This window comes from Lepidochelys olivacea (assembly GCF_965140295.1).
Source record: "Lepidochelys olivacea isolate rLepOli2 genome assembly, chromosome: 8".
NCBI lineage: Eukaryota > Metazoa > Chordata > Testudines > Cheloniidae > Lepidochelys > Lepidochelys olivacea.
This window is the reverse complement of record NC_140418.1, coordinates 39,203,801-39,228,019: the sequence shown is the minus strand read 5'-3', so window position 1 is coordinate 39,228,019 and position 24,219 is coordinate 39,203,801. Positions and strand designations below refer to the sequence as shown.

The 24,219-nt window shown below is 54.1% G+C and overlaps 1 protein-coding gene across 1 annotated transcript in view; it reads left to right on the top strand.

Moving 5' to 3' along the window:
- LOC311525459 (START domain-containing protein 10-like) overlaps positions 1-4,294 on the top strand; it is a 46,264-nt gene extending 41,970 nt beyond the window's left edge. Inside the window, exons 5-6 of the mRNA XM_084637634.1 lie at positions 449-501; positions 3,116-4,294. Coding sequence (XP_084493760.1) covers positions 449-501; positions 3,116-3,328 — 266 coding nt within the window. The 3' untranslated portion in view covers positions 3,329-4,294. The remainder of the gene's footprint in view (positions 1-448; positions 502-3,115) is intronic.
- Positions 4,295-24,219: the final 19,925 nt, after the last annotated feature.

Here is a 24,219-nt window from a genome sequence, read left to right as displayed (position 1 = left end):
GTGGGATTCAGGCAGGGGCCTGGTGGCTTCCATGGGGCACGCCAGGGAAAGCTGCTCCTCGGTTTTATGCATAAACTGGTTTCCTGGTGCTGTCTGCAGCATTACTGACCTTCTGGGGTGGGGGAAGAGACCAAGCCACCCCACTGTACAGCAGGAAGGCCTAGGAGCCCTGGGGAGTGCTGGCCCTGTCTACACCAGTGCTCCAGCTCTGACATCACAGGAGATTAAACAAGAAACTGAAGTGCAGACAGGAGCTTAGACCCCTTGTGATGGGGCATCGGCGCCAGGGAGGGACGGCCCCACGGAGTGTACACTACCTGCTGTCAAGCTGCCTTTCTGGTATTTACGCCGTTGAACTGCCAGACACAAGGACAAAGAGGGACAGACAGCCCCAGAGGAGCGCTGGGGCTGCCTCACTTGCTGTCTGAGTAACTCGGGTTTGTTCTAGGTTCGTTACCAAAGTGGGTGGTGAACAAAGTGTCCCAGTTTGTGGCTCCAAAGGTAAGCTGGGTGCGGAGGCGGCTGGGTTACCGCATGCTGGCAGGAGCAGCGGGCGCCAGCGGGTTCATCCAGCTTGCAGCACCGCTCCCCTTTAGCAGAGTGACAGCTAAGCCACACCTGGAGGCTGTTATCAGTGTAAGGCCTGGTGAATGGAGCAGTCTCCGACCTGGCCTGGCCATGCCCCCGGGGGCTCTGCTTTCCCCACTCTGCTCACATAGGCCTCAGCTACACTAGAAAAGAGTTTGCCGGGATAGCTACACCAGCTGTTGACCCCTGGTAGTGACAGCTTGCAATGGCAAAAAGGCCTTTTGTCTTCTCAGCACCGGCTTGGCTAGTGCAGCTGTGCAGAGCGCCCCGTTGGGGTGCAGTGTGACTGGTGCTGTTCTGCCAGCATAATCACACCCTGTGGGGTATGAGCTATCCCAGCAAAGGAGATTACAAAGACTGGAAAAGAGACAACTGAGGAGGACTATGATAGAGGGCAAGAAAATCATGGCTGGTGTGGAGACAGTGACTACGGAAGTGCTATTCCCCCCTTCACATAGCACACAAACCAGGGATCACCCACTGAAATTATTAGGCAGCAGGTTTAAAACAAACAGAAGGCTGTACTTCACACAACGCACAGTTAACCTGTAGAACTCGTTGCCAGGGGATGTTGTGAAGACCAAAAGTATAACTGGGTTAAAAAAAGAATTAGGTAAATTCATGGAGGATAGGCCCAAATGGCTAGTAGCCAGATGGGCAGGGATGCAATCCCATGCTCTGGGTGTCCCTGGCCTCTGACTTCCAGAAGCTGGGAGTGGATGACAGGGGATGGATCACTTGATTGCCTGTTCTGTTCATTCCCTCTGAAGCACCTGGCATTGGCCACTGTCAGAAGACAGGACACTGGGCTAGCTGGACCATTGCTCTGACCCAGTAGGGCTACCCTTATGACTCTTTTGCTGGTATAAGCTGCATTTCCACAGGGAGTTTTGCCAGCAGAGCTATACTAGCCAACAGAGCTAAGCCAGCAAAACTTGGCAAAATAGACCTGGCCCAGGTCATTGGCTAGAACTCACACCAGGTTCATATCAGTGTCCCATAAGCAAATAGCCACCAGATGCAGGAATGGGCTTCCCCTTACTGACCCCTTCCCCTTACTTTTGGTACTGGGAGCTAGCCAACCAAAAAAACCCCACTGAGTTTTAGTAAAGGGACAACAATCCCCTTATACACAGGTGCCTATGGGCCCAGGGAGGAGCAGGGCAGTGACAGGGAAATACAGCTGGGCAAAGCAGGAAGAGACAAGGTTCAGGTAGGCCAGCCCTGTGCAGCCACGGTATACCAATGGCATGGGTTGGCCCACCAGATCCTACCAGTGCAGCAGAGAAAGGGGAATCGCTCTGGGGAAGTCCCTCCCTGTCCTGATGGATCCAGCCACCTCATGCATATAGCGCAGTGGCACTGTGCTGCAGCCTTGAAGATCAATTAGACCACAGGGTGTCCAAGCCACTGCCCCATGGTGCTTGTCAAGGTGCATTCTGTGCGACACATGGTCAGTGGTGAGCAGCTGCCTAGGCCTGGGCCATCTAAGTGTGGCTGTGAGTTCACGCAGCTCCCAGCACTGTGGGCACACAGCACGTCTGTGACTCCATCCCTTGCACACACCCCCGTCCACTCCGCTGGTGTGAGTTCACGGGCCTCTTGTTGCAGCTAAGAGCCTCCAGAGCTTTGATTTGCTCAGGCCTGCTCCAGGACTTGCCACTCCCTATGGAACTGAGTTGTCTCTAAATAGCTGCAGCAGCCCAGCGGGGGTGGGCACAGGGAGGAGGTTCAGGGACTGTGGTGCTGTGTGCACTGCACGCCAGGACATGCTCGGAGCACAGGGCTGAGCCAGCCTGACACACCAACAGCAGGAACTCAAGGCAGAACATTTCCCCTGCTGGGGCACCCTCAGGTGACCCCACACCCAGCCTTGGGGTGCCATGGCACCAGCCCTCCTGGCCCCTCCCTCCCTGTTGCTGGGAAGGGGGTGGGGAGCGCTGTGCACGGTGGGTGATGCTGGGAGGGGCGTCCCTGTTTCCTTGGTTGCTGCAGGGAGGTTTTCCCTCTTCCCTGGGGCACTCAGGGTCTCCTGTCCTTGCCCTCCAGTGTGTTGGCCCTTCTCTTTCCTGGCTGTGTGTGTGGTGGGGGCAGGGAGAGGTGTTCCCCTGCTCTGGGATGGGGCTGGGTCTCTAATCCTAGTGGCTACAATGCCAGTCTGGCTGGCAGCATGAGAGCAGGGATGGGGCTTCCACGGCATATGTAGCCTGGGGCTCCTATCCTGCCTCTTGTGCGTGGGGCTGGAGCCAAATCAATACCCTGCATGTGAGCATGGCTGTGAGGCCACAGGCAGGGAGGGCTCCCACTCCCACCCTCCTGCATCAGGGCCCCCTTTAGGGGACCCTCACCATCCCAGGGGAGCCTGGAAAGGGGCTCAGGAGGAAAGCACCCAAGGGCGTTGCCCAGGCCTGGCGAGCTCCGGCCAATGGGAATGGACTGCAGGGCAGGCTCCAGCCCTGGGCCCCGGGGGGATGGGCAGACTGCCAGTGGGGCTCAGTGACAGGCTGGGGCTGCTCTGCCCCTCCAGGCCATGAAGAAGATCTACAAGGCAGGGCTGAAGTACCGGGAATGGAAGCAGAAGCATGAGCCTGGCTTTAAGCCCTGGGTGTACCCAGAGCAGAACATGCTGCCCAGCATCAGCCTGGCCGAGCTGTCCCTGCAGCATGCCGACTCCCTGGAAAACATTGACGAGAGTGGCCTGGCTGAGGACAGGACGCATATCAGCGATGATGAGGCCTGAGTGGGGCCCGCAGCCACCCTGCACCTGCCAGCAGGGTGGGGGAGAGGCCAGGTTCCTGCCCCTCCACTGCATGCTCAGGGGCAGTCAGCACCATTCTCCCAGCACCACAGAAGCCTGGCAGCGGATTGGGGGCATAGTTCCAAATTTGTCTCCAGTACTCCTGGTGTGAATGTATCCTTCAGCATCTGTTCATCCTGCTCCTGGCACACAGAGCCCTCTGTTCAGGGGAGAAAGAACTGCCCCCACCCACCCACCTGGCACACAGAGCCCTCTGTTGGGGGAAATGCCCCTACTTTGCCTGACCAAAGGCCCTGTGAGCAGCTGCCTAGCCCCCTGGGGATGCCCTGGCCAGAGACAGAGAGCTGGCTGTGTAAGGAGGAGCCCCAGTCTGTGCAGATGTGTTTCAGGGCTTCTCAGGGGGCTGGGGACGGCTGGGGTAGGGCAGGGAGTAGGCATCAGCATTCCTACCCCAGCTATTTCTCGACTGCTGCTGGATCTAGTGGGGCTCTAGACAGCTGGATGTCCCGAGGGGGATGGACTGGCCCAAGCTGCCACCATCTGTCCCTGCCCCAGGCTCTGCAGCAGCACAGGAATGACTTAGGCCTGTATTTCCCCTCTCTGCTCCCATCCTCCCACCCAGCAGCTCACTCAGACAGGATGGCCCCTCCCAGACCTCAGTGGTCCTGGCCCTGGGTCACCTGCTCAGCTCAGGGGTGCCTCCTCAGCCCCACCCCTAGTGTCTGGCCATCCCCCCTGTGGGGCTACTCCAGCCCAGCACCATTCTGGGGCCTTGGGAGCACGTGGGAGTGGGCCAGGAGACTGGTTTGGTCTTTCCTTCAAGACCTGGGACTGGACCCAGCAGGGTGGCTGCTCTCCAAACCACTGGGCTCCAACCGATGTTTCTCCCAGCGATTCTCCTCCAGCGTTTGCTGCTGCTGCTGTGATTTCTACCAAACCAATAAAGGAATTGGGGTGTGAGCGTGCTTCCTTTGGAGCGACACACCGGGGTGCACAAGCAACACCCAGATGTCTGCGGCAGCAGGTCATTGTGTTTAAATGCATGAGGCACTGGGGGTGCCGTGGGGTAGGGAGAGCCTGGATGGGAGGGACAGACTCCACCTTAGCCAGAGAGAACCAGGCTCCTGGCACAGAAAATGACTGTGGTCTGGGGTTATGTCAGCCAGGCGCTGGAGGAAAGGCAGCAGACACTGAGGAGCACTCAGCTCACACCAGCACGTCACACAGGGATGTCACTAATATGAAGGTTTCTCTGCATCCAACAAAGGCTGGGACAGAAATCCCCACAGAAGTGGAGCAGGGCCAGGCTGAAATCACAGATCTCCAGCTCAGGAGAGGAACAGGGTTTTCAGGCCAGGGCATTAGACACAAACAGGCCCATGATGAGAAATTAAAGCTATAAACGACTGACTGCCATTGCAAGGAGCTGAAACCCCGACTAGGTGACCTGGAATATTTGGCCCTGGGGAGGCTCTCAGCCGAGCTAGCCCTGCTGAGCCCTGGGAGGGACAAAGAGCAGCGGGGGCTGTAACAGCTGGTTCTGAACTGTACAGGGAGGGAGATGCGGGCATAGAAGTGAGGAGGGGGCCTTAGTGAACCCAGTGAGATCAGAACTCTGAGCTGAGGCAGCGCCCCAGGAGCTTCGGTACAGACAGCTCTCCCAAGGCCTGTGAATGCCAACACACAAGCAGCCTCCCACTCGGTGAAGGATACCGGCTGCTCCCTGTTGGGGGAAATCAAAGACACAGGGTCGGAGAAAGCAGTAATAACATGGCGGGTTGACGACCCGCATGTAAACCGGCCAAAGGTCACTTCAGGACAAGGGTTAGGGAAGCAACGTCTTGACACCTTGCCCAGCTGCATTGTGGAATGGCTGGTTCTGGAGTGCACAGGAGAGGTTTCACTCACGGTCATCCTGAGGCACAGCTAGAAACCGGTTTAAGAAGTAACTAGGATCGACACACTAAGCAATAGTGATCTCATTAGAATTCAGTTCAGCATCCTTAGCGGTAGGGTGACCGTACATCTCATTCTGGCTGGCAACAGTCCCTTTTCTAAGCCCTGTTCTGGCCATCCTGACTTTTTTGGCAAACCTGGGTATTTGTCCCATTTGCTCTTGGCAACTGATCAACATCAGCACTTGGCAAGAGAAAATGGGACAAATGCCCACTTTTGCCAAAGAAGTGGGGTGTGCACCCTTAGTGGGGCACAGAAAAACATGTGGGGGATAAGAGGCAACCCCAGCCCTGCTGACGGGGGGCCGGGGGGGACAGCCACCAGCGACAAAAGCCACCTTCGGGGCAAGCGGAGTTCAGGTGAGGAGCGACGCCAGCCCCATGCAGGGAGCAGGCTGGGCTCCGACAAGAGCCCTGTGCAGGGGGGAGGGGGGCAGGGCTCAGGTGAGTGGCTGAGGCCAGCCCCGCAGTGTGCCATTGTCCCTTTGGGAAAGATGCTTACCCTACATAGGGGAGGGATTGTTTTAAAAGCAGTGAGCTTTGGAAAGGGGCATTTCAGTCACTTAGGAAGCTTGTCTAAGGGGCCTAGAGTGAAAAGGGAGGCACTAACATCCTTCCATGCAGCAGGGAGGTCCCAGGAGGCCTGGCTAGCGCTACACAGGGACGCCAGCAGGAAACTGTAACTGTAGCTTAGCCGAGCCAAAAGCCTCCTTCAAGAAATGGAAACGGCCCACGCGAGGGTAACAGAGAGGGCGTAGATCACGGCAGGAAACAGCCCAGGTGAAAATTGGGAGGGCAAAGAGCCAACAGAAGGAGCAAAGAATCCCCAGGTTCAGTGTGCCCTGGGTGGGGGGGCCAGCAAACCAGTTGGGCCATGGGAGGAGGGTGCAGCAGGGGAGAAGGGCAGCCCCCAGAAACTGAATAGACCTTTGCACCAGTCTTCACCATAAAGGATGCTGGCCCTGGGCGGGTGCTCCAGGACACTGTGGACCAGCAGGCCCATCAGCACCAGACAGTCAGGTGAAACAAGCAGAGGGGTATGGCCAGTGGGACTTTCTGCAAGGGAAATGCGGCCTCTCTGCCCAGTAGAGCTCATGGGAATGTTGGCAAACTAGGGAATAAAGGAGAACTGGTGGACATCATTAGATACCTGCCTCCTCTTCCTCCCCACGCCTGTGAGCTATGAGTCAGTCTCCTCCTCATCCCCCTGCCCCCTGTGAGCAATGGGTCAGTTTTCCCCCTTCTCCCCCTCCCATTTGTGAGCAATGATTCAGTCTGACCCTCCTCCTCCTCCCCTCCTGTGAGCAATTGGTCAGGCTACTCTCTACTCTTCCTCTGCTCTGCCCCGTGAGCCATGAGGCAGGCTGCCCCGCCTACTGGGGGCTCTGTGCGGGGTTGTGAATGACCCCTGCACAGCATTGAGGCAGCTGGACTTGATGGGCCTGGTAAACCACAGTGCCTACGGCAGAGCCAGCAACCACCTCTTCCTGACCTAGACCAGCCCAAGGCTGGCTCTTCCCCACAGAGCAACCTCACTCCAGGTGGGATGTGGGGGTGACCCTTTCCCCATTGCCACCACCCCCACCAGGGGCTCAGCACTGAAACCTCCCCTCTGGGTCTCAGCAGGGGCTGGAACAATCTGTATGGGGGGTCCTGGGAACCATTGATCCAAACTGTAAATCCTGCACACCATGGAAACCACTTCGAGCCAGGGATGCGGCAGCTTCCCCAGGAGCCCTAGTTCCACCACCCCTGGGTCTCTGCCCTCCCACGAACCCCCCTTCTTTCCTCTCTCCTACCCCAACCCCTGCCTCCCCTGTGACTGCCCTCACTCTCCGACCCCTCCCTCCCAACTCGCCACCCCCTAAGCCCTGCCCCGCATCACTGGGCACAGATCCTGTCTGTGAGGGGGCTGGGGATACTGAGCTCGCTGTTAAAGGCTTTGAGATCAGAGACAGAACAGGCTAGCTGAGAGCCGTACCGTGTTAGTATTAGCTGTGCCCCGAACCTCTCCCCAGCCTCTTCTCCTCATGCCACCCCCTCTAGTCTCTTCCCTCTCTGCCCCTGGCCCTCTCTCTTTTGCTCCTGTGTGCCCCCAGTCCTCTCTCTTCTCCAACTGTCTGCTGCTGGCCCTCTCTCTTCTCCACCCCCCATCTACCCCAGCCCTCCGTCTTTTCTCCTGCCCCCAGCCCTCTCTCATCTCCTCCCTGTCTGCCCCCAGCCCTCTCTTCTCCCTGCATGTGCTCCCAGCCCTCTCTCTTCTCCCCGCATGTGCCTCCAGCCCTCTCTCTTCTCCCACTGTCTGCCCCTGGCCCTCTCTCTTTTTCCCTGCCCACCTGCCCCTGGCCCTCTTTGGTCTCCTCCCTGTCTGCCTTCAGCCCTCTCTTTTCTCCCCGCATGTGCTCCCGGCCCTCTCTCATCTCCCACGGTCTGCCACCGGCCCTCGTTCTTCTCCTCCGCCCACCTGCCCCTGGCCCTCTCTGGTCTCCTCCCTGTCTTCCCCTGGACCTTGCTATCTATTGTGTCCAGTTTTGGACCCCCCCACTACAGAAGGGATGTGGACAAATTGGAGAGAAATCCAGCGGAGGGCAACAAAAATGATTGGGGGACTGGGGCACATGACTTACGAGGAGAGGCTGAGGGAACTGGGCTTGTTTAGTCTGCAGAAGAGAAGAATGAAGGGGGGATTTGATAGCAGCCTTCAACTACCTGAAAGGGGGTTCCAAAGAGGATGGAGCTCGGTGGTTCTCAGTGGTGGCAGATGACAGAACAAGGAGTAATGGTCTCAAGTTGCAGTGGGGGATGTCTAGGTTGGATATTACGAAAAACTATTTCAGTAGGAGGGTGGTGAAGCACTGGAATGGGTTACCTAGGGAGGTGGTGGAATCTCCTTAGAGGTTTTTAAGGCCCGGCTCGACAAAGCCCTGGCTGGGATGACTTACTTGGTGTTGGTCCTGCTTTGAGCAAGGGGTTGGACTAGATGACCTCCTGAGGTCTCTTCCAACCCTAATATTAGAATCATAGAATATCAGGGTTGGAAGGGACCTCTGGAGGTCATCTAGTCCAACCCCCTGCTCAAAGCAGGATCAATCCCCAACTAAATCATCCCAGCCAGGGCTTTGTCAAGCCTGACCTTAAAAATACCTAAGGAAGGAGATTCCACCACCTCCCTAGGTAATGCATTCTAGTGTTTCACCACCCTTCTAGTGAAAAAGTTTTTCCTAACATCCAACCTAAACCTCCCCCACTGCAACTTGAGACCATTACTCCTTGTTCTGTCATCAGCTCCGACTGAGAACAGTCTAGATCCATCCTCTTTGGAACCCCCTTTCAGGTAGTTGAAAGCAGCTATCAAATCCCCCCTCATTCTTCTCTTCTGCAGACTAAACAATCCCAGCTCCCTCAGCCTCTCCTCATAAGTCATGTGTTCTAGACCCCTAATCATTTTTGTTGCCCTCCGCTGGACTCTCCAATTTTTCCACAACCTTCTTGTAGTGTGGGGCCCGAAACTGGACACAGTACTCCAGGTGTGGCCTCACCAATGTCGAATAGAGGGGAACGATCACGTCCCTCGATCTGCTGGCAATGCTCCTACATATACATCCCAAAATGCCATTGGCCTTCTTGGCAACAAGGGCACACTGTTGTCTCATATCCGGCTTCTCGTCCACTGTCACCCCTAGGTCCTTTTCTGCAGAACTGCTGCCGAGCCATTCGGTCCCTAGTCTGTAGCAGGACTCTGCACTTATCCTTGTTGAACCTCATCAGATTTCTTTTGGCCCAATCCTATATTCTATGCTTTTATCCTCCCGCACATCTTCTGCTGGCCCTCTCTCCCCTCCCCCGTATGCCCTGGCCCTCTCTTGTCTCCCACTGTCTGCCCCCAGCCCTCATTCTTCTCCCCCAGCCGCCTGCCCCCGGCCCTCTTTCTTCTCCCATCCCCCATCTGCCCCTGGCCCTCTTTCTTTTTCCCCTCCCACCTCCCCCAGCCCTCTCTGGTCTCTTTCCTGTCTGCCCCCAGCCGTCTCTATTCTCTGCCCCCATCTTCTGCCGGCCCTTTCTCCCCTCCCACATCTGCCCCTGGCCTTCTCTTCTCCCCCCTATCTGCCCCTAGCCCTCTCTCTTCTCCCATCCATTTGCTCCCAGCCCTCTCTTCTCCCACCCGTCTGTCCCCATCCCCTTTTTCTCTCCCCCAACACCTGCCTCCCCCGCGTCTGCCGCCTGGGGTTGCCAGGCAACCAAAACGCCTGGTCAAAAAGGAATCCTGGCTGACCGGGCCATAAAAAGTCCAGTTGGTTGCCCACAGCTGGGCAGGCAGGGTGCCTGACTGGCTCCGCCCAGCTCCTGAGAAGCTGCCAGCATCTCCCTCTGGCTCCTAGGCATAGCAGCAGCCACGGGGGCTCTGCGCGCTGCCCCCGCCCCGAGCACTGGCTCCACAGCTTCCATTCCCAACTGCAGCCAATGGGAGCTGCTGGGGCGGCGCCTAGTGATGGGGGCAGCGGGCAGAGCCCCATTATCATCACTACACCTACAAGCTGGAGGGATATGTCGCTGCTTCCCGGGAGCCACCTGAGATGAGCGCCTCCTGGAACCCGCACCCCAAACCTCCTCCCATGCCTCAACCCACTGCCCCAGCCCTGAGCCCCCTCCTGCACCCAAACTCCCTCCCAGAGCCCACATCCCCAGCCAGAACCCTCACCCCCCTTGCACCCTAACCCCCTGTCCCGTCCCAGTGAAAATGAGTGAGTGAACGAGGGTGGGTGAGAGTGAGCGACGGAGGGAGGGGGGATGGACTGAGAAGGGGCAGGGCATGAGCGGGGCCTCGGGACCATGGCGGGGCAGGGGGTAGGGCAAGGGTGTTTGGTTTTCTCCAAATAGAAAGTTGGCAACGCTACTGCCCCCAGTCCTCTTTCCTCCACTCCCCCTTCCAGCCCCCTGCCCAAACCTCTCCCCTCCTGACCCCTACCCACCCTATAGCTCTGCCCTGCCTCCTCTAACCAGGGCACAGCAACCTCTGGTGGCCAAAGGGGGAAGTGCAGATTGCTCTGGCAAAATTCCTGGAACACTTCTGGCTGTCCAGAGATCCAACAGCCTCTAAACTCTGCCCTTTGGGGTGGGGCAGCAGCCAGGGGCAGGTGGCTGGGACTGGTCCCCACCTACCTCAGCTCCCTCCACCCTCAATGGGCTAGGCCTTTCCCAGAGTGTCCACAGGGAGGGAGCGGGTGGCTGAGCAGCTATTCCCCCAACCGAGTACCTTGCAGGGGAACCCCACACAGCTCACAGGGTGGGGGCAGGGCAGGCCACTGTTCTCATGAATCCTGGACAGTGACTCTCACCAGATCTGCTCCCCTGATCTCCCCATCTTACCGGCATGGGGTGAGCCTGCACAGACTCTAGGGATTGCTGAATTATTTGCGGGGGGGTGGTTAGAAAGTCTAGCCTGGCCCAAGGACTACACCCCTCAGCATGGTCCCCTCCTGCCCCACCTAATCCAGTAAACTATCCCATTGGACTGCCCCCTTTAATATGCAAGCTCAACGCCAAACACTCCATGGAAACAGGAACTCACGCTCATGCAGTGGGATGGAGATTCCCTGCTGCTCACACTCAGACCTACTTCTGCTGGTGTTTTATAGCCTGGGGAGGTTCAAAGCAGGACCCATAGATTCAGGCCCTGTGCTGGCAGGGTGCTCATAGACCCACAAAGTTGGGACCCAGGAGAAGCAGCCAGCCCCAGAGCATGCTGGAGTCTGCCATGGGGCCTAGATGTCAGAGGGACAGTAGCACTGACAGGGCAGAGAGCTAGGAGCACTGCTAGAAAGGGGCCTTTGGTTGGACTGGATCCAGGCCCCGTGTGATCTGAACTCCTGCACTGTCCTTCCCCTGGTACAGAGGAATAGGGCTGTGCTGCTACTGCTGGGTGTGGGCTCAATCTGGCTCGCAAGGAATTCCACGGGAGTATGGCCACTGCCTTCCACACGCGCCGGGCAGGGCTGGATCTCTGGGCAGGAGCCAGGGCCCCAGCTGATCTTTGCATTAGCTTCTCTCTGGGAAAAAGGAGGCAGGTGGAACTTGTGTCCGGTTCGTTCACCCCAGTGCTAGGTGGCTGCAGAGCCGAGGCAGGACTGGTGTCCGAAGGAAATGATCTGTGCTGTCACTGGGTGGTGTGCAGTACTGCCAAGGGCACAGCCAGAGGGGAGAGCCTAGTGTGGTTAGCTCCCCAGGCCATGAGTCAGGCCATCCAGCTCCGCGCAGCAGCCCCGTCAGCCAGCTGCCCCCTGGGGCCTGAGCCGCCTCCCACAGCAGCCAGTGGCAGGGAACACCTCGGGCTGGCTGCAGTGATGGCTGGGCCAGACCGCGCAGCCACAAGGGGTGTAAGTGGGGAGCCCCAGTGGGCACGTGGCAGAGAAAGCAAGGCCTCCTCCAGGGCACCTGTCTCCAGAGTGCCTGCTGTGGACGGTTCAGGTTCAAGCTCACCTCGCATACGGCTGAGGGGGCCATGCCCATCTCCATTAAACAGGGGACCTTATTTGCCGAGCCCCCGCCTGCTCCACCCCAGTCACCGGGGTCTCTAGGCAGGGAGGGGACAGTTGTTGCTAGGGTTGCCGGTTTCAGTGGGATGTATTCCCGGAGGTTTCGTCACATGACATCACCTTTAATTAAAGATTCATCTTTCATTTTAATTCCTGGAGACTCCAGGCCAACCCTGGAGGGTTGGCGAGCCTAATTGTTGCAGCTGCTGAGAGCTAAGGCCAGGCTGCCTCTGCGAGGAGGAGGTGCCAGGGACCAAGGGGCCGCCCACCCTGAATTGGGCAGGACAGTCCCAAAATACAGAGTCCAAGCCCAGGTTCTTGGCAGTTGTCCGGATTCCCTGGAGTGCCATTCCATGCCAGCCCAAGGCTCAGGGGTAGCACTAGCCTCTTCCCGATGAGGGGGGGCCTGAGGTGAGCCTTAACCCCATATCACCACAATGCCCCTCCTCCTCTCCCCCCATGCCCCACTCCCTTAGTCAGGCTGGAAGCCAGAGCTGGGCCATGGTAAGAACCACCCAGGGAGCCTGGGCTGCTGTGGAGAGCCCAGGATCCTCCGCCTGCCCTGGGTGGTGCACCTGGAGGAACGGGGACACGGGCTGGGGGCTGCTCTCAGGCACCCCAGTCCCTTGCCCAGGACAGATAGAGGGTCCAGGGCTCCCCCTTACCATGGCCCAGCTCAGGCTTCCAGCCTGGCCAGGAGGCAGGGCCTCAGGGCAAGAGAAAGAGCAGGAGGAAAGGGCCACGGAAGGGGGTGGGGCTCCTGCACATGTCCTGTTTTTGTATTCTGAAAAGGTGGTCTCCATAGAACAGAGCTGTCAAGGTTCCTTCCCCACTCTGAACTCTAGGGTACAGATGTGGGGACCTGCATGAAAACTCTCTAAGCTTATTTTTACCAGCTTAGGTTAAAACTTCCCCAAGGTACAAACTATTTTACTTTTTGCCCTTGGACTTTATCGCTGCCACCACCAAACATCTAACAGATATATAACCGGGAAAGAGCCCACTTGGAAACGTCTTTCCCCCTAAAATCCTCCCAAACCTTACGCCCCCTTTCCTGGGGAATGTTTGATAAAAATCCTCATCAATTTGCATTGCACAGACCCAAACCCTTGGATCTTAAGAACAATGAAAAAGCAATCAGGTTCTTAAAAGAAGAATTTTAATAGAAGAAAAAGTAAAAAGAATCACCTCTGTAAAATCAGGATGGTAAATACCTTACACGGTAATTAGATTCAAAACATAGAGAATCCCTCTAGGCAAAACCTTAAGTTACAAAAAGACACAAAAACAGGAATATCCATTCCATTAAACACAGCTTATTTTCTCAGCCATTTAAAGAAAACAGAATCTAACGCATATCTAGCTAGATTACTTACTAAGTTCTAAGACTCCCTTCTTGGTCTGTTCCTGGCAAAAGCATCACACAGACAGAGACAACCTTTGTTTCTCCCCCCTCCAGCTTTTGAGAGTATCTTGTCTCCTCATTGGCCATTTTGGTCAGGTGCCAGCAAGGTTATCCTAGCTTCTTAACCCTTTACAGGTGAAAGGGTTTTTCCTCTGGCCAGGAGGGATTTTAAAGATGTTTACCCTTCCCTTTATATTTATGACAAGAGCCAGGAGCACCACTCCTCTGGCAGTGCCAGGCACCAGCACCGGAGGAGCCAGCACCTCGACCTGCCTCCGCAGGGGTCTCACTCGTTGCTGGCCTGGGTTTGAGTTTGCTCCGCTGAAAAAATCCAGCTGTAAAGAGCCAAGGAGGAGAAATGGGGTCATGCCCTTGGGTGCTTCCTTAGGCCAGCAAATCAATGAAGGCAGGTGGGCAGCTACTAGTGTTTATCCTGTTAGATCCTGGGCTGCCATGGCCTGTGCTCCCTGTCTGGGTGTGGGCACCGTGAACTCCCTCAGCTTGTCAGCTGATGGATCTTTACCAAAAAGACCCTTTTTGCTGTGTTCCTTGGGCAGCTGAGAGACATGGTGCAAAGAGAGCAACCCCCAAACCAAGCATTCCAAGCCAGCTCGGTGACTCATTTACCTGCTGGTGTCAAACCACACCAGTGCCCTCGTCCGCCAGAGAGGCATCCAGGTGGAACAGGGCAGATATGGCCAGAGGTTATAATGTGAATCACTTGCGCCCTCCCTCCCCCCCAGCTCTGTAAAGGAGCCCGAATGGTTCCTAGGCCCCCTCCCCTGCTGTTTCAGCTAAAGGCTGTTCAGCCATGTGTAAATGATGCTGCCCTTGGTGGGACACAACTGAGAGTACCAATTCAGGACAAATTGCTTAGAGCAGGGCAGTTACAGCTGGGGTTTCTCCACTTCTAAGGCACACAGACAGAGTGACCAGACAGACAGAGAAGACTTCAGTTTTACCACACTGGCTAACCACAAGTCACACAAGCAATTCCCTTAGACACTCCAGTTTCCCAGTATCACTACCAGTGCCACTTGTTATGGGGACAAATGGTTATGAAAACCAATACCCCAGTAAAAGAAAAAGGTTCTTCCGATCCCAAAGGACCAAGCCCCAGACCCAGGTCAATAGACAAATGGGATCTTACCCACAAATCACGCTGTTGCCAGTCCTTTAGAATCTAAAATCTAAAGGTTTAGTCATAAAAGGAAAAAGATATAGATGAGAGCTAAAATTGGTTAAATGGAATCAATTACATACAGTAATGGCAAAGTTCTTGGTGCAGGCTTGTAGCAGTGATAGAATAAACTGCAGGTTCAAATCAAGTCTCTGGAGTACATCCATAGCTGGGATGGGTCAGTCAGTCCTTTGTTCAGAGCTTCAATTTGTAGCAAAGTCCCATCAGAAGCAGGATTGAAGACAAAATGGAGGAGCTGCAGCAGCCTTTTATAGTCTCTTGCCATGTGGAAGATCACAACAGCAAGATGAAGTTTGGAGTCACATGGGCAAGTCACATGTCCATGCATGACTCAGTTCTTTACAGGCCAATGCCATTGTTTACATGTTAGTTTGAACGTTCCCAGGAAAGCTCAGATGTGGATTGGCATCTCCCAAAGTTTATTTTCAGTTAAGTGTTTCTTGATTGGGCACTTACTGAGAATAGTCCTGTCTCAAGAAGCTGACCAAATGCTTCACTGAGGCTACTTAGAATCAAAACACATTGAGATACAAGTACATAGCCAATATTCATAACTTCAACTACAAAAATGATACAGATAGCATAATTATAACCAGCATATCATACCCTTTCCATAGACACCTTACACGACAAGCTTTGTACAATATTTGCTGCAAATATATAACAGTGGTTGCAACAATGATCTATATGGTTACAGTTTATGTCAATAATGTCACACTGCGGAGCTCAGGGGAAGGAGCCCAGTGCCCAGCCCCCACACCCCAGCAGCTGAGGGCAGAGCTAAGCCAGTGTCGAGGGTGTCCCTAACAACACTTGGGGAACTGCAGAGACTCCAGGGAGCCCCGGCCCGGTGGTGGTGGGGAAAGCAGAAGTGGAGTTGGAGTCCACCAATAGCTTGTCTGTGTGGTCCAAGGGCCTACTGCACAAAGCCACCTGCTCTGCAACCTCAGGAGAGGCCACAGTCCTCCTGGGTTATAGCACAGGGTAATGAAGCAACTGCACAAGGGGGCTGCAGGCGGTGTGGGCAGAGAACCCAGTACTAGGCTCTGACAGCCACGGCTCATGCGCTCTGCAGCCCTGGTGCTTGGGGGTTCTGCACCGAGTTACATGCTTTCCACCCCCCATTAACCCTGCAGCTCCTTGTCCCGCTCTGCTGGCTAGTCGGGAGATGAAGGCTGACAAGTCTGCTGCTGCTGAGCTGACAGAGAACACACAGAGCATCTCCCACTGTTCACTCAATAGCCCACGTCCGGTTCCTGCTGGCGACCCAACGCAGGTGCTGTCCCTGGACAGTGCTGTCTCTAGATCAGATGTGGGCAAACTACAGCCCGCAGGACCCTCCTGCCCGGCCCCTGAGCTCCTGGCCCAGGAGACTAGCCCCTGGCCCCTCCCATGCTGTTGCCCCGCCCCCACAGCCTCAGCGTGCCACTGGTGCAACACTCTGGGCAGCCGGGCTGCGCAGTTGCAGAGCCGCGGCCTGACCCGGTGCTCTGGGCGGCACGGCTGTAGCGCCGCCAGCCACTGGTGCTCCAGGCAGCGCAGTAAGGGGGCAAGTGGGGTTGGATAGAGGGCAGGAGAGTTCAGGGGCTGTGGTCAGGGGTTGGGGGTGTGGATAGGGGTCGGGGTGGCCAGAGGGCGGGTAATAGGGGGGTTGGATGGGGCAGGGGTTCCGGGGGGGGGGGGGGGACAGTCAGGAATGAGAGGGGGAGTTGGATGGGGCGGCAGGGGGCAGTCAGGGGACAGGGAGTGGTGGATGGGGCAGGAGTCCTGGGAGGCCATCAGGGGACACGGGGGTTTGGATGGGGCAGGAGTCCGGGGGGAGCTGTCAGGGGACAGGAAGCAGGGGGGTCAGATAGGGGGCAGGGGCCGGGGCACGCCTGGCTGTTTGAGGAGACACAGCCTCCCCTAACCTGCCCTCCATACAATTTTGGAAACCTGATGTGGCTCTCAGGCCAAAAAGTTTGCCCGCCCCTGCTTTAGATCCTCCCCCGCGGCTCAGTGCCCTAGTGCTAGCTCACCCCTGAGGGGTGCCTGCTGGCTGGAATGGCACTCCTCTAGCTACAACACCAGCATGGCCCAGTGTGAATCTGCAGGGGCAAACTCGCCGGAGGGGGGATCTGTGTACGCTGGGGTGAGGCTATTCTACTTCACCGCATTACCAGTAGCAGTGACTTCCCAGAGCATGCTAAGGTTTGGTTATGTTAGGGCTGACGCATTCGTCTTTGGGCTATGGGAGCTGTCTCTTTAAAAACAGGCTGATGCTTACATTCTAGGGCAGGAAGTCTCACAACAAATTCTTGGTAGCCTCAGAGTGTGGCCACCAACTCTTGCTGGTGGCTACACTGACAATATTTCCTACAATACGTATGTAACCCTTCTGCCCATCAGAGTTGGCAGCAACAAGGGCTGGGTTCAATATCTAGGGGATCCAGTCCAATAACACAATGCAAAACCGGCTCGAGCCCCCACCCAGTGACCTGGGACAAATGTATACCACCCCCGCTGGGCGCCTCCAAGAGGCAATACTTCCCCTCTCGCAAGCACAGAGTCTGAGTGTGGCAAAAAGCCTTTTAATAACAGAGAGAAACAATGTGGCATTATGTTGGGGAAACACCACCAACAGGATTCATAACACAACCCATGAGCAAAAACCCACCCCAAGCAAATTGGGTCGTGTCCTTTCCCTTTGGTTCTTGAGTCCAGCAACCCGAAATCACCCAAAGTCCCAAAAGTTCAATGACCCAAAAGTCTCTGTCCCTGGTCAGGGCAGCCCCAGAGTTCGAAAGTTTATTGGCCGGACGAGTTGCATCCGAGAATGCTAAAGGAATTGGCGGCTGTGATTGCAGAGCCATTGGCCATTATCTTTGAAAACTCGTGGCAAACGGGGGAAGTCCCGGATGACTGGAAAAAGGCTAATGTAGTGCCAATCTTTAAAAAAGGGAAGAAGGAGGAGCCTGGGAACTACAGGCCAGTCAGCCTCACCTCAGTCCCCAGAAAAATCATGGAGCAGGTCCTCAAAGAATCAATCCTGAAGCACTTACATAAGAGGAAAGTGATCAGGAACAGTCAGCATGGATTCACCAAGGGAAGGTCATGCCTGACTAATCTAATCGCCTTCTATGATGAGATTACTGGTTCTGTGGATGAAGGGAAAGCAGTGGATGTATTGTTTCTTGACTTTAGCAAAACTTTTGACACCGTCTCCCACAGTATTCTTGTCAGCAAGTTAAAGAAGTATGGGTTGGATGAATGCACTATAAAGTGGTAGAAAGTTGGCTAGATTGTCGGGCTCAACGGGTAGTGATCAATGGCTCCATGTCTAGTTGGCAGCCGGTGTCAAGTGGAGTGCCCCAGGGGTCAGTCCTGGGACCGGTTTTGTTCAATATCTTCATAAATGATCTGGAGGATGGTGTGGATTGCACTCTCAGCAAATTTGCGGATGATACTAAACTGGGAAGAGTGGTAGATACGCTGGAGGGCAGAGACAGGATACAGAGGGACCTAGACAAATTGGAGGATTGTGCCAAAAGAAATCTGATGAGGTTCAGCAAGGATAAGTGCAGGGTCCTGCACTTAGGACGGAAGAACCCAATGCACAGCTACAGACTAGGGACCAAATGGCTAGGCAGCAGTTCTGCGGAAAAGGACGTAGGGGTGACAGTGGATGAGAAGCTGGATATGAGTCAGCAGTGTGCCCTTGTTGCCAAGAAGGCCAATGGCATTTTGGGATGTATAAGTAGGGGCATAGCGAGCAGATCGAGGGACGTGATCGTCCCCCTCTATTCAACATTGGTGAGGCCTCATCTGGAGTACTGTGTCCAGTTTTGGGCCCCACACTACAAGAAGGATGTGAATAAATTGGAGAGAGTCCAGCGAAGGGCAACAAAAATGATTAGGGGTCTGGAACACATGACTTATGAGGAGAGGCTGAGGGAACTGGGATTGTTTAGCCTGCAGAAGAGAAGAATGAGGGGGGATTTGATAGCTGCTTTCGACTACCTGAGAGGTGGTTCCAGAGAGGATGGTTCTAGACTATTCTCAGTGGTAGAAGAGGACAGGACAAGGAGTAATGGTCTCAAGTTGCAGTGGGGGAGGTTTAGGTTGGATATTAGGAAAAACTTTTTCACTAGGAGGGTGGTGAAACACTGGAATGCGTTACCTAGGGAGGTGGTAGAATCTCCTTCCTTAGAAGTTTTTAAGGTCAGGCTTGACAAAGCCCTGGCTGGGATGATTTAATTGGGGATTGGTCCTGCTTTGAGCAGGGGGTTGGACTAGATGACCTCCTGAGGTCCCTTCCTACCCTGATGTTCTATGATTCTATGATCTGCAGAGCTTTACCTCCCAACCTGGGTGGAGATCAGGGGAGGGGTGGGGAAAGAGAGGTAAGGGGCATCTTACATGATCTGAAGCTGACTGCCCCACACCTCCATAGGGCTCCGCTTTGCTTCACATCCCACAAGCAGCCCCCGCTGTCCCATGAACTGCTCCAGCAGCTGGTCCACCAGGCACTCCAGCCATCCCACAAACTGCTCCACAATATATCTTCAGGCTCCCTCACTACTTAACACAACACTCAGTGATTTCAGCTCTTAGTCAAGTCAGCTCTTTGGTGAATTCAGCTTGTAGTAGAGGAACCTCAGTGCTAGTGCACCATTAGCCCCAAAAGGAGCTCAGCAGCCTGTGACTAGACTCCTAATGGAACCAAAATTAGCTCTGATATTCCACAGAGAAGAGAAGATGCAATTAGCATGTAAGGGGCCCATACCACCAAGTATTAATACTTGTCCCCAGCCTCTCTCAACTCAGAGTTTTGGAACCCATGACCCTTGCCGAGCGAGTGCTACTTAGTTGATGGTGAGTCCCTCCATCATAACAAAAGGCCAAGTACAGTTCCAAGCACAGTTCCCATAATCAGGGTAATAACAATTTATTCTTCCTGCCCCAATAACAGAGACTCTGGGGATCCCACAGCAGCCAAAGTGACCATTTGGGCAGCTATGGCCTCATTCTAGGCGGGGTGGGTGTGCCTATGCAAATGAGATCAGCCCCTGAAGTTCTTTTCCACAACTTGCCACACCTCACCACCAGATGTCAGGGTGGAGCTCATCCTGACTCTGGTTACATCCTCTCCCCAGCCAAGAATTTGTTGTCCCGACAAATCACACTCCCTTTATACCAACTCATTTGTTTCCTCCAAAGGGCCTCAGGAAGCCCACTTTAGCTTCCACAAGCCTGCGTGCTAAATGTATTGGCTCCTCACTAGTCACCCCAGGTGCATCATAAATTAACCGTTTTACTGGTCTTATCACCCTGTCTCGTCTATTGAGAATCTCTGTTGCCGAGGTAGGGGCAACATCCTCTTGAGTGACGGATGGAGAGGCTTCCTTTGAGGGTCCCTTGGCTACTGGTGTAGGTCCCTGTTCTCCTAGTTCTAACGCTGAAGGGTCCAAGGTGCCCAGGACATCCTCTACCTGTGTGTCTCCCCTGTCCAATAACCTGTGTGTGTCATCACACGGGGGTCTCATCAGCGGCACAGGGGTGTCAGAAATGGGCCTAAATAATTCCACCATGGGGTTTAGGGTGGAAGAGGGAGAACTCTCATTTGGTTCAGCTGATCGAGACTGAAATCTTGTCTCCATCCCAGGATACACTAGGGTTGTGTCTTCCTCCTCAGACTCACTGTCAGATGTGCAGAATAGGGGTAAGTTAGCTGCAGGGGGCCCGCTGTCTGTGTTGGATGGCAGCTTTGGTCTAGCACTTCTGTTCTGCCCGGCTGCCCTGTCGTGGCCCATCTCATAAGGGGTGCTTACCAATTCCCCCGCAGGGAGCAAAAGGTTTCTATACACCATCTTTATTTGCCCTGGACCGTCTTCAAGTTTGATCTTGTAGACCGGCAGATCTCCCAGCTTTTCCATCACCATGTAAGGTATTGCCTTCCATCTGTCAGCTATCTTGTGTTTGCCAGCAATACCCAAATTTCGCAGCAGGACTCTGTCCCCCGGCTGGAGCTCCTGCGAACGCACTCTAGCATCATATTGATGTTTGTTGCGGTCTGCGTTCTTCCGAGCCGCAGCGGTAACTAAGTGATAAGCATCCCACAGCTTTTCTCTTAGTCGGGATACATATAGCTATGAAACTCATCAGCAATCTCCATCCTCTGATACACCAAAGCACAAGTCTATGGGTAATCTTGGTTCTCGCCCAAACATCAAGAGATATGGGGTGACTCCCATAGCATCGTTCTTTGTGGCATTGTAGGCATGCACCAGAAATGCGACATGCTGGCTCCAGGTTGCCTTCTGCTCTGGTCGCAAAGTTCCCAACATATCTAATAGGGTTCGGTTGAACCTCTCTGGCTGAGGATCACCTTGGGGGTGATAAGGCGTTGTCCTAGACTTTTTAATTCCTGCTATCTTCAGCACCTCCTTCAGAAGGTGACTCTCAAAATCCTGCCCCTGATCAGAGTGTACCCGAGCTGGGAATCCATAGACTGAGAAATATTTGTGCCACAATACTCGAGCGACAGTGGTGGCCCTCTGATCACTTGTGGGATATGCCTGTGCATACCGTGTAAAATGGTCAGTCATTACTAGAATGTTCCCAACATTCCTCGTCTACCTCTACAGACAAGAAATCAATGCATACAAATTCCAAAGGTTTGTTGCTGGTGATGTTCTTGAGATATGCAGCCCTCGTGGGCAGAGTTTTCCTTTGAACACATCGAGTGCAAGTCTCACATTTCCTGCAAACATCTTCAGCCATTCGGGGCCAAAAGAACCTACTATGAATAAGTTCCAGGGTCCTCTCCATCCCTAAATGCCCAAAGTCATCATGCAGGGCCCTCATGGCCAGGTCTCTGTACTCTTTTGGCAGTACTAGTTGTGCTCGTTGCTTTTGTAAAGGGTCGGTGGTCATTCGGTGTAGCACTCCCTGAATCAGTTTTAGTTTGGTCCATTCTCTCAATAGTAGTTTACCCTCTGGGTTAGGTGGGACAACCGCAGCTGGGCTTCGCCCCTCCCTTTTGGCAAGTAGTGTATCACGACTGTCAATATCTTACCGCTGGGCTTCTTGCCAGTCAGCCGCATTGAGCATGGGCAAGGGAGATTGGTCCAATGCAATATAGTTCACTGAAGCAGAAGGCATACATTCAGGGGGCAGGCCCAAAGCTTCTGCAACACATCCCTGAAGGCTCTCACGGGCCTCTGGCTCTCGGCGACTCACACTGCAAATAGCTCTCACTCCATCTGTGGGTATCACAGCAACTTCTGGAGCCTGCGGACGCCTGGACAATGCATCTGCATCTACATTGCTTCTCCTTGATCGGTACTGAATGCTGAACTCATAGCTAGCCAAGGCGGCCACCCATCTCTGCTCTGTAGCATCCAGCTTAGCACTTGTTAACACATAAGTCAGTGGATTGTTGTCTGTCCACACCTGGAACTGAGCACCATACAAGTAGTCTCGAAATTTCTCAGTGATTGCCCATTTCAAGGCCAAGAATTCCAACTTGTGGGTGGGATAGCGAGTTTCACTATCAGACAATTCTTGGCTGGCAAAGGCTATAGGTTTATGTTTGCCTTCCACTTCCTGGTACAGGACTGCTCCCAGACCTTCCAAACTGGCATCAGTATGCAGGACAAATGGTTTGCTTGGGTCAGCAAAAACTAGGACTGGAGCATGAGTTAGGTAAGTAATGATTTCTCGAAAAGCCCTTTCACATCTCTCATCCCACCGTGGCCCAAATGGTTCAAAGGGGCCGTAGTGTCTCTGCACAGGAGGCTTTGGGGACCTCCCCTTATTCTTGGTCTTAGATTTGTTCTTGCTGGATTGATGTCCCCTGGTAAGATCATTCAGAGGCTTTACAATCGTAGCATAGTTTTTCACAAGTCTGTGGTAGTAGCCACTAAATCCAAGAAAGGTCTTGAGTTCTCTGTAGTTACCTGGATGTGGCCATGTAGTGAGTGCTTCTATTTTATTGGGATCAGTACTCACACCCTCTTGGGACACGATGTGACCCACATACTTCACTGAGGTTCTGCAGAACTGGCATTTGTCAATTGAAAGCTTCAGACCATAATCCTCCAACCTATCAAACACTTTAAGAAGTCTTTCTTCATGCTCCTCTAAGGTTCTTCCAAACACAATCAGGTCATCCAAATAAACTAACACTTGCAGTAAATTCATGTCTCCCACAACTTTCTCCATGAGACGTTGAAAGGTGGCAGGTGCTCCAGAAATCCCTTGGGGCATGCGTTCGAACTGATAAAACCCTAATGGGCAGATGAAGGCTGTCTTCTCCTTATCTTCTTCTCCCAGAGGGATCTGGTAGTATCCACTTCAAAGATCCAACACAGAAAACCACTGGCTTCCCAGCAAACAGTCTAAGGCATCTTGCACTCGAGGCATAGTGTACTGGTCGACCACAGTACAGCTGTTTAGGGTGCGGTAGTCAATACACATCCGGATTTTCCCATTCTTTTTACGGACTACCACAATGGGTGAGGCGTATGGGCTGCGGGACTCTGTAATGATGCCATTCGCAGCCAGCTCCTGAAGATGATGTCGCACATCTTCCATCTCAGAGAGAGCAATCTTCCTAGATCTCTCCCTGAAAGGTCGAGAGTCATGTAGTCTGATATTGTGCTCTACTCCTTTTGCACATCCCACATCCCACTCATGCAGTGAGAACACCTTGGATCTTTCACAAAGTTTCTTCCTCAGGCGATCTTTCCACTCCTCAGACACTGGTGAATCTCCAAAGTCAAACTTTGCTGGGTCTATTGTCGGAACTTGAGTTTCACACTGGGGTTTTACAATCGACTCAGGCTCAAAGAGGTCTGCTATCTTTTGTCCTTGCTTCACAACAGCATCACGACTCGTTTCATTAACAATCAGTATAGTCACCCTTTCCTGGGCTTCAGCAGGGGACCACTGGGGACCAGCACTCCTTCAGGGAACTCTCCTCCCATCGGCTGCTCTATAATTGCTAACGTCCCTTTACTGCCTTTCAGCCAGGTACTCATGACAAGTACTTCTTGCTCCATCCTTGCAGGCACTACTAAGGGGGTCATGCCCGCATATTTCAGTGCCCCAAGCGGTAGCTCAGATGTGTCCCTTTTAGCGCTCTCAATTTTCCTATAGGCTTCAGCACAAAGCGTATGCATCATCAGGGTATTCAGGTACTGGTCCCCAGCCCGCCTTCTGCAGTAATCCGCGAGTACCTTGAAGAGACTAGAGTTAGTCCCTATCAGCACAGACACATCAGAGGTCCCTTTAGGGTCAGGGCATATTAAGGCAGCTGTGTCTACCTCTTCTCTTACCCCAGCAACCTCCTCTGGGAATTCCAGGTGCACTATGACATACCCTTGGTAGGGGTATTCATCCATGCTGAGGCCACACAGGCCAAGGCCAGTCAGTGGCTGTATAAGCAGGTGCCTAAGCATCTGTTGGTAGTATGACTGAAATATAATAGTCACTTGAGATCCAGTGTCAAGCACTGCTTTACACTCCACCCTTCAATCCTCACCGTGACCTCTGCTCGAACCCTATCAGTCCTGCGGGGATCCCAGCTGGGCAGTCTTTTCTGGGGGAATCTTCAAATCCTGCAGACCTGGGGGGTCCCTGTCCCCAGACCTTCTGGCAGCTACCGGATCTCTCCCAACTGATCTTCAGCTTTCCATACACTAAGGAGGGGTTTTCTTCATTATGGCACTTGGCAGCACTGTGTCCATCCTGACCACATCGGTAGCAGAAGAATTGACCTTTCCCCCTTCACCTGG